General features: G+C 38.1%; 1 protein-coding gene across 1 annotated transcript in view; it reads left to right on the forward strand.

Annotated features, from left to right (window-relative positions):
* The window catches only part of LOC127569876 (lateral signaling target protein 2 homolog), a 38,451-nt gene extending 29,307 nt beyond the window's left edge, over nucleotides 1-9,144 (forward strand). The window contains exons 10-13 of the mRNA XM_052014865.1: nucleotides 3,429-3,542; nucleotides 4,077-4,184; nucleotides 4,555-4,658; nucleotides 6,424-9,144. Of these exons, the coding sequence (XP_051870825.1) occupies nucleotides 3,429-3,542; nucleotides 4,077-4,184; nucleotides 4,555-4,658; nucleotides 6,424-6,555 (458 nt within the window). The 3' untranslated portion in view covers nucleotides 6,556-9,144. The remainder of the gene's footprint in view (nucleotides 1-3,428; nucleotides 3,543-4,076; nucleotides 4,185-4,554; nucleotides 4,659-6,423) is intronic.
* The last annotated feature ends 1,686 nt before the right edge of the window (nucleotides 9,145-10,830 follow it).

A 10,830-nucleotide genomic window follows, 5' to 3' on the forward strand; every position in this document is an offset into this window, starting at 1 on the left:
AATGTATCAAATATGTCTGGGTTTTTTCATACCCCTCTTTCCATTGACCTCCTGAATGTGGCCATATCTCTGCAGACTGGATGATGAAGAACCTGAGGAAGTTGGCCTATGCACTTCCTGGTGAGGTTGACAGACAGAATCTAAATCCAATATCCTTGTGTGGTGAAGCTGGGGAAGAGGCTGTGCTTTCCTCATTGGTAGTAGTGCTGGGCTGATAAGAGTCTTCCAGTCCAACCTAGATGAGAAGAATTCAATAAATCTGGTTACTCATGGACTAACGTTAAGTGAAGTAAGTTGGGGACTGTCATCAAAACCAAGCTGTCGCATTCTAATTGCACATCCTCTGCCAGGTCTATCCTTTGATTCTGGATTTAATTAACTCTTAATTCCCTCAGGGCAGTTAAGGACGAGCAATTAATACTTGTTTTCTCCATATGCTGAGAACATTTTAATCAATGCTAGTATTTCATTTATATTTTTTAATTGCAATTGAGTCAAATACTCAATCATTAGGTGAGGAAAATGTTTAGCATACAGCATGAGATGCTGCAATAATATGCAGAGCTAATGAAATGTTTATTTTAAGCAAATATTCTGAGTGGATCCTGTAAATGTATCTGTTCAGTAGGAAGCACTAAGCAAAGGTAATTTGCATTCCATTATTTGCTTTATTTTGATTAGCTGCCTTTTGAACATCCATGTAGTTGCTGTTTTTAAACAAAAAATTTAATTTTTAGCTTTTCACTTGATCAAAGTGACATAAGAATATTGATGAGAGTGCCACAAGAAATGGTTAACCAGGGTTTTAAAACCATGAAATGGAAGGGGAGGTGCTTTAGGCACTACAGTAATGGAATGTAAGGTAGGAGGAAGAAAATTGAGTAAAATATTGTAGCAGAAAGGTGGAATCTTTAGTTAAATAAGCATCGTTTTTACATAAGCATCTTGAATAGAAGGAACAAATTGAATTTTGCAAATAACTTGAAGCTATGATGTGGCTGCAAGATGATTAGGGCTGGTAACTACAAACTTGGGAGAAGGGGAAAATGGTTGCATTGGGAAAAGTAGCAATAGTGATGAAGTATGATCTGATCTCATTAATGTGAGAATTAAGTAGTGGAAATGTATTTTGGTGGTTATGAGGTGGCAGAGTATAGAAATCAAATGTTCATTAAAGTTGTGTGGGGATTTTAACTTGTAAATTGGGGTAAGCAGACTTGCTCATGAAATGTATTAAACTAGGGTGGACAGTTTTTGCAGTAATATGCCATTAAAATTTATTGGTTTATGTTAAGAAAAGGATATGGTTCAGAATCAGTGTGTGGATGTTTATCCAATATAATGATATGATTGAATTTGGTGTGGTGTTGGAAGGAGGAGATTCTACTTCTGGTTATTGCTGATGTAATGAAACGCTGCCTGCAAATCTGTTAATTGATTAAATTGTAGTAGAAAAGTTGGAGTTCAAAGAAACACTTACTGTGATATGAAATTGGTTTAAACTCCCAAGCGCAAGAGCTGTAAGTGTAAAACATCCATGGATGATTCGAGGTAAAGGGCAACATAAATCTAAGAAAATGTTTAACAAGGGCAGAAACAAATAGTAATTTTGTTAACTGGGAGAGACACCCAAAAGTGGCAAAAAGTAACAGAGTTATAAGCACCATAAAACTCAGGATATTAAAATAAGCACATTCCTCCTGCCCACCTTTTTTTCCCTTAACGTGGGCAAAGTTGACTTGTCAGAAGTGTAGTCATGACACTTATTTTCCAAAAAAATACAATAAATTGGCAGATGTGCTGAATAATAACTTTGCATCAGTATTTGTAATGGTGAGGAAGAACACACCAAGAAAATTACAAAAGGGCAGGGATTTGCAAATTTAAAAGGGAATTGCAGATCAATTAACTTTGGGGAATAACAATGTTGAAAACATCCAGCAAAACCATATTCTGAATTTAGAAAGGTTGGAACAGCTTTTTAGATTAAGATTTCCAATAAAATGGAAAGAACAGATTAAATGGCAGAAGGGCTTATTTGCTTGCGATTTGAATAGATGCTTGGAGATTAGATTTGACCATTTTGTTGAATGCAGAAAAACATGTCTTCCAATTTGGATCCCTGTGAAATGAAATGTCTCAATTAGCTAAACTGCATTGTAAACAGTGAGTGCACAGCAGTGGGATCTGTGGTTCATGAATGGTCAGCAATGAAACATTCCCAATTGCCATGCACAGCTACACCAATCACTGAAGGCATCAGACCTTAAAGGAGATCCCTCCATGGCAGCCACAGACTGACTGCAAAAAAAGACTGCTATGTAGTGAGGGGGAAGTGAGGAGGGAGAGGTGAGCATCCACCCTCAGTTTTGTGCTGAGAGTAGCTATATAACACTATAAATTTCAGGATGATCAGTGAAGCAAATTGGAGCAGTAGCTCTGACCTGCATTGTATAACAAGGCTACAGTCAGTGATGGTGCCACCAGTGACATCTGCTGGCCTTGGTCTACATGATATGTGCAAGACATTGGTATCTGAATAGATTCTTCAACTGCAACTTTCAGTGTTATCTGTGCAACAGATGCCTGGAGAATATCAGACAGTTAAAGTGAATTGAACTTTGAAGTGCCCTGTTACTTTCCCATGACTTCAACTGGAAATGATAGAAGGCAAGATCTAACCAAAGTTAAACTGTTTTGTGCATGAAATACAGGTGCAAAAGGATGCAATTTCTAAGATTAATGTTTCTTGAGTTAATTTTTCACTTGATCAGAGAGATCAAGCATAGATCTGTAGTGTTAAGTCAATCCTCACTGTTATTTGTTTTTGTGGGTAACTTGGATGGGAATGTCGATTGATATTACTTGTATAGAATCCAGAAGGCCTCCAATAAAATCCCTCGGACGTTGTTAAAGTTAGAAATCAAATTGAAGGCAATTTGAAGGAGACAATGTAGAGATAATAGATATTTGCTCAAAATGGTAGGTTATGTTTAGAATTTGTATTGAAGCTGTGATCACTTGCTATATTTATAAATGACAGATATTGGAACAGAAGTGCCCATATCAAAGTCCATCATCAGTGTCAAAAAAAAGCTGAGCAATATTATAAATGTGGATGGCAACAAAAGTAAAGATACAATAGGAAGAGTAAATGGTCAAAATTTTGCCAGATAGATTTCTATGTAGGCCTATGTGCAGCACCCATTTTATACCTTAAAAGTAAAAGGAATGAGAAGCAGAGGAGGTCTAGGACTAGAACTCTAAGGTGTTTATGTTCACATTAGAGATGGTAGTTAAGATCCTGAATGAAGAACTAAAAATAACTGAAGGACCCTTTTGTTATCAGTGTAGATGTAACAAAAGTATTGGTTTGGCTCTGTTCTCCTGTCATTCACTTATCAGAGTTATCATTCCATGTGGGACAGGTGTAGCAGACCAACTTCAGACCAACTTTGCAGGAGACCTTCGGCGGATTCTAAAGACTGTCTTTGAGATTGCGACATCGACACCAGAAAAGGAGGATGTTGTGGAAGAGGAAGGTATACTAGATTTAATTTGCCCCTTGTGTGGTCTACAACTTCACACAGATTGGAGCCTCTTGTAGAATGATTGCAAAGGCTAAATGCAAACCACATGCACTTCACAGCTTAAATCCCAGAGCTTTGATTGTTGAGATACCATTGAGAGTATAGGCTGCACATAATTTGGAATGCATTCAATTTTTGCATCAAACCTCATGCTTGTGGGAGAGTGAAAACTTCAAAAATGTGCCCCAGCTGCCGGTTAGAGACAACAAAATGGGGATGCCTGAAGTAGCCAAATGAAGTGGCCACAAAGATCAAATTCTGAGCTAACGCCATTCTCCCACTAAGTAGAAATGCAGTGGGGAAATTATTGAAACAGATATGAAACCTGACCAGATTTATAGGGGAAGCAATCACAGAAACCATTGCCCAGGTTGCAAAACTTTATATAAAATCCTACAATACTTTGTATAGTAATTGAAGAAATACAAATGTTATAAGTTTGATAGAAAGCCTTTGAATAATGCAATTGTGATCCCTCCTTTGCAGAGGAGGAACATGTTAATGCAGAGCCCCCCTTGGAAGATTGTGCACTGTGTCAGGAATCCCATTCCCATTCATCTCGAACTTCCAATTTAAACAGCAGCAAACCAGAAGGTATAGTAATAACCATTCTACAGGGTAAACCTACCCTTGGCGCCTCATAATCATTTGCAGTTTAATGGTGGTGATATTGTTTTTGATGTTCACATTTTGATTACTGGTGAAAGTGAAATTTGGAGATGCATTTGTTGCCTTGCTGAAATTGATTGCCCAAGTACTGTGGGAAATACTAACATTTATAATGTCAATAAAGTCTTTGCATGTTCAAAATCATTCACTGATAGATGTACTTCACTTCCTGGTGAATGCTACCATTTAACAATGCTGTTTGCACAAATTTTTTGTCTCTAATTTGATTTTCTAAGTCAGGTAAAGTGGTTCATTTGGAGACTTCTGGAAATAATTATTTTTCTTTCCAATACAGTGCCTCCAGAGTGGATTGCTGACTCTGCCTGCAACCAATGCATGTCTTGTAAAGCACCATTTACAATTATCAGGAGACGACATCACTGCAGGAACTGTGGCAAGGTACACTATTCGACTTGTAGAATTAGGATCATGTATCAGGCTTTGGATATGGGAAAGAGTAACAAATAGTTCTATTTTGGATTTTAACTTTGCCTAATGTTCCACAGCATAAAAGGCAGATGTGCAATTTCACAGCCTCAGCACGTCCCAAGAAGTATTGAGCTGAATCATTTTGCCTACAGCTGGTGGTTTTAAGGGGATGGTTGGACTTGTGCATGCTGAAATATGGAATGTCCTGAAGGTCAGATGCAACTGAATCTGATCTTTCACTCCTCTGCCACACCATGGCATACAAATGACCACTTCCATTTAAATGAGTTGGCAAACTCCTGTGGGTAAAAAGCAAGTATTTAAATTATTGTACTTTAATCTTTTCAATTATTTATATTTTTAAATTCTTCAATTATGTAAATCTACTTGAATAGTTTTTTAAAAATCTTGGACATTTCAAAAGCCTTTGATAGCAGGTGATTTGTCAGAGGTGACCTGGGACAAGCCTTCAGCTACTTGCTCCTTGTGGGATTCCCTCCTGGGTCTGGGATGTCAGCCTGTTCTGCCCTCCATATTCAGGGCTAGAATAGTAGCTCCAAGCAGGCAAGATGAATGAGTGGCAAATCTCAGAAACGAGCAGCCTGTAACTGCTTGCAAACTGCTTTTGAAATGTGATTACTGAATGATTGGTCTATTTGCATAAGATGCTGTGACCTCAACCTATACCCCTTGCAACCTTTTAGAATCGTAGTTGGACAGCTCAAAGAAGCTGTTCAGCCACCAAGTCCACACCAATCGCACTAATCCTGCACAAATCCTGTTCTCCCCATGATAACTTAACTCTCCCTTCCCCACCCATAACCCACCTACAGACTAGGGACAATTTAGTGGTCAATCTTTGGAATATGGGAAGAAACCATAGCAGTTGGAGGAAATCCACATGGTCACAAGAACAATGTACAAACTCCAAGCAGATGGCACCGGAGGTCGGGTTTGAACTCAAGTCACTGGAGCTGTGAGGCATTAGTTTAATTAGCTGTGTAACTGTGCTGCTCAACCTTTTTTTGCTCCAAGATTCTCCAGTGTATCCTTGTAGCTGACCTCTGGAACCATTCAGCTGACCAGGCCAGATGCACTTCAGTATGTCACCCTTCAGCTTTATGGTAGCCACAGCTGGCATATCCAGCAAAGCTTCATTCATTTTAATGGGATTGCTGATCTTCATAACAAGCTATGTGAAGCCAAGTGGCTTGTTGCCCCCTCCACCCTCCCCTCTTTCAAACATTCTTAATTTGCATCTTAAATGTGTGAAAATGTATTGCTGGTTCTATAACTCAAGAACTTGTATTTATTTTGGATGTTTCTAAATAGAAGCGGTTCCACCACCTGAGGCCTGGTTGCTATTTGCAGCCTGATCCATTTCACAGTTGCAACATCCGCAGGACATCGGAGACTGAAGGCACAGAAATGGCACTGGGGCTTATGGTGTGGGACATCCCACGTGATTTGGCCCATCTATATTTCTGAAATTTCTGATTTCCTAGTCACTGCCCTCTGCAAGGTCTCTCATTACATGGCTCTTGGCTACAAATGCATGAGCTTGAATGATGTGACTCAAACCCAATACAAGTTACCTCCAAAGTGGTATTTCTTCATGAATTAGTTTTAATTTGTGCATCGAGACATTTGGAAAGGAAAGTGTTGTCCTCTTCCCTTGTTTATCATGCTTTACTATCAGGAAAAGCTCAACCTCCACTATCTGGTTTTGTTTCAGATCTTCTGCTCCCGCTGTTCCTCCCAATCAGCTCCATTACCTTGGTATGGACAGATGAAGCCAGTCCGTGTCTGTTCGCACTGTTACTTGTGTCACCTCACTTCCTACTACTCCAGCACATCTGCATGTTAGCCTGGTGTTAAAATGGACAGATTTGCAACAGGAAGAGCTCTGGAGTAAACCTTCAGTAATTTGGTTTGAGTGTTTCAACAGAATCAACTTGACCACAAGCAATCTAATTTCCCAGGTCCAATTTTGTTGTACAAGCCAATGGTTTTGACTCCAATTGTAATGCAAATCTATAAAGAACCACTGACATGAGTTATTTCTAGAGTACTTTCTAGCATAAAAGAAGAGGATTCTAACTGGAGTAATTTAATGACAACTACATCAATGATCCCTTCCCATTGGGTAAAGGGAACCCACAATTATTTTGTGGCTTTAAGGGAGTGGATCATCAGAATCTAAATTTGACTGTTTATAACAATATAATTTGCTTGAGTTGTTAATTAACAAATCTCTAATGTAAGACAATCGACTAAGCAATTGGGAAGGAAAGCAGTAAATTTTTTCCTGGGGAAAATCAAGCATTATCTTTTGTTACAACTTTACTTCTGATGGGCATATGGTGATCTATCTGGATACTTGGACATCATTACAATTGCACAAAAACAAAGTGGACTGCTAACCTCAGATGAAATACATTAGAACAAAACACCTGCAAAACCAGGCACTTCATTTACAATTCTCTGATGCCTGCAAAGTGGCCTTTGCTCTATACTGTGAGTGATAGCAGGAAGAATTGATGTGTTCATTTATTTCCTGAAGCATAAATCAATTATGCAAGATTTTCTTTATTCCTGTTTATTTTTGTGCAATTTTCAGTAACCTAACTGGTACTTTTTTTATGAAGTCTAAAGTTGAAGGTTACTGGTGGTTTGGTCATTTGTAATTTTACTGGAAATTCTCTGGGGAATTTGGCTGTTTGCAATTTGGATAATATGATATGTCTACATTACATACAATCACTACTGGTGTCCTTCTAGTAACAGTGCTCCAGTGAAGCATCTAAAACTCACTCATGATGGCTTTAACCATTTACTGGCATAACTAACCACATTTGTCAACTGGGCATTCTTCAACACTTTAATTGAATGCAGATGAGATTCCCCTCACTTATAGACTATGGATGTGATTATTGCAGAATAATATTCTGCAATAGTTGATCAGGTTGGCAATGCCTTTGTCGTTTTGCCAGTTTTCTGAAGGAAAATATGGACTGAATTAAATGGCTGAACTTTGCACACATCCCAAAAGTTTAGAGATCAATGCTGAACATGGTATTGTATAATTTACTTTACACTAGCTCATACTTAAATTTAGGCTGGTTTTTACCTGAAGTTGGCTTAATGCATATTAAATTTTGTACAATACCCTGTTTAATGTTGTTCAAAAACCATAGTACAATTACTTTGGATTTAGTTGTGGTGCATGAATCTCTTGATTTGCAACTTGGCCATATTGAATATTCTTTCAGGAAAAATGCATTTTTGCACTAATTGGGGTAGGAGAAACAACTGTTCCGGGAAATGTATATTAAAAGCCAGGGGAAATTTTCAATTTAGTCAATGGACTACACTTGAGTTCTTCAGTCAATGAAAACTGAAGTGCTAATGAAAGTTTTCAAAACCAAATGAGGACTTGAATTCTTTATTGTACTTGCATTATAACTTCCCCTGATAGAAGTGCAATACATTAAGTCCCCCACTTTAAGTTTTGATTTCCTTCTATGTAAAATTTGAAGCAATATACATACATTTGGTTCTTGAATTGAGTTAAAATAATTACTTCAGATTTGTATGAAGGTGGGTTTTCTAATCTTTTAGCAATGTTTTGCTTTCAGATATGATCTGTAATCTTAAAATGCCAGTTCTAACAGGGCAGTGATTTTTTTTTAAAAAGGGAATACTGTATCTTTGATCTACCTTTGTCTTCTCCGGGCTTTAGTGTTGCTTCTATGGTTAATGCACTTCTGGAATATTACCCAAATGTGCTGCTAAATATATCCAAAGGATGGCATTGATCCCATTTGAAATTGCAGTTGGGTAACCTTTCACAACTTCAGGCCAACTGGGTAATGGGGAAGTCACCTAGAGGATAAGCTCTCCACTCCCTGAAAATATTATAAATGGTTTTAATTGAAAATCTATTTGGGGAATGATCACTGTTTGGAGAGATGGGAGACTTAAAATTGCCCTGTAAATATTGTTCTTGCTCTTCTCTTTTCTCCTCCCCTCTTCCCACCCCCCCAGTTTTTGGATTATTTAAATGGGTAATGTTCCTTTGCCTTGTTCTCTGGAAACAACCTAATAAAGAGTTGTCACCAAGATTGTACTTTGATCTTGTTCTCTTTAAAGGCCACTTGTATCACCATTGTGTATATCTGCCAGTTGATTTTTCACTATGTAGAAGGGCCTGAGCTCACCTGGATGTACTGAAATTCTTCCTCCAGTTGATTATTGTGAATTTGATTATTGTGATTAAAGTGAATTTGAGCTGGTGTTCAAAAGTAAAACATCTAGTGTTTTAAGGGTCTATCTAATGATAAACATCTTGCCTAACAAAAGATTGCTTTGTACAGGTAATGTATTTTGTAACTTTTTTCATAATTCCATTGTTTTGAAATTTCACATCTTTCAAATAAAGCAAAAATAGCCACTAGGTGTCTTTTTTCCAGTGTTATTAAACAGTTTGCAGATTGACTTGGATTGCCATGTTTGAAACATGAACATTTTATGGAAGCAAGTGGAAAAGTGATGGAATGTTAGTGCTTTTCATTACCTGTTTTAATGACTGAAAGAAGTCAACCCCTTTATTCAGTTCCTTCCTGTACTGATGTGATGTGCAAATATTGAGCAAGACCTTGAAGTTTCAGTTCACTTGTAGCATTTTGAGTTCTATTGCCAGAATGTTTGCGGAAATGGTTGGATTAAAAATCCCATTGATCAGATGGAGAATACCACAATAAGGGAGCACTACTGGACTTATGATCAAGTTTTGTATTGCTTGAGATGGACAAGGTGAATCTAGACTGAAAGCAATTGGAGGCTAATTTCAGTGAACTGAGGGGGGATTTTGTCACAAGGTCAGCTGGTGTGTGAAATGGTGGCTTTCAAAGAACGTTGTGATGCAATCTAATTACAACTACTGGGGAAAGGGACGATGACCACAGCCTGTACTCACTGGCTGCAAAAGGCATTCTAGAATTTGCTGAAGCAAGGTGGTTTGACAAATGTCAGTTTAAAGCCACAAGGGAACAATAGGGTGAAGACTGGCCAAGAATAGATTAATGGCTAACAAAGTGAATCCAAGGTCTGTTAGATATGTTAATAACAGTGCTGTTGGGATGCAGGTGGGCTGATAAAGGATTATTGGTGGAGAAAAAGGGCATGACTGAAGTACTAAATGAATGCTTTGCAACTGCAGTTATCAAGCAAGAGGACTTGGCCCAAACTGCAGCAAATTAAGTTGCTGGAGTACCAGATGAGATGATTGAGAAGTTGTACATAACTTTAAAATAGTGGTGATCATGGGTTGGTGTGAAAAGTGGAGAATGCAGAGGCTGGCTGGCCACAATTTTTCCAATACTTAAAATATGTAAGTAAAGCTGAAGAACAGAATTGCAAATGTTACACACCTGTTCAAAAACAGGGAAGGATTATAGTGTAATTACTGCCAAAACCATGTTAAATTATAACTGTTTGACTTGGTTCTCCTGCATCTGAACATTGGCAGTGTTAATTTTTTCTGAAAGATTTTGTGTGTAACTGGTAGTTGGCAAATTTAAGCCTCTGCACTGACCTCACAGCTGAGCCTAGCAGTGAGATGTTGCTATAGCACAATCTATGTTGGAGTAGAGTAAATCCAACTACAATGAATGGATTTCTGCATTTAGCAGTACCAACACATACTGAAAGTTGCTGGCTAATTTATAACCTGCAACAACTGTGTTGCTACCTGTACTGTATTATCTATACTAATTCCAGCCCATGATGTGGGTGTTGTGTAAATTACACTAGAACAGGCTAAATGGGCTAGAGTATGGCTGTTTGGGAGAGGGATGGGAGTGGTGGCAAAGTGGAGGGGATGTGGATGGTTTAGTTTAGAAATTTGTTAGCCCCAATTTCCCAATATTGTGAATAAGCTTGGTTGTTCAGGTTTCTGAATATTACACCACACAAACCTCTCATAGTTCCCATTACTTCCCTCAACCTATTCTTTGCTGACATGTCTTCCTGCAGTATAATTTGTTGCCTGGATTTGAAATGAAACACTTTTCTTGATCATGTTGTCTATTCAAAAAAAATGCAGCAAGATATGTAACTACTCCAGCTGTCCTGTTGGTGG

This window comes from Pristis pectinata, chromosome 4 (genome assembly GCF_009764475.1).
Source record: "Pristis pectinata isolate sPriPec2 chromosome 4, sPriPec2.1.pri, whole genome shotgun sequence".
Classification (NCBI taxonomy): Eukaryota; Metazoa; Chordata; class Chondrichthyes; order Rhinopristiformes; family Pristidae; genus Pristis; species Pristis pectinata.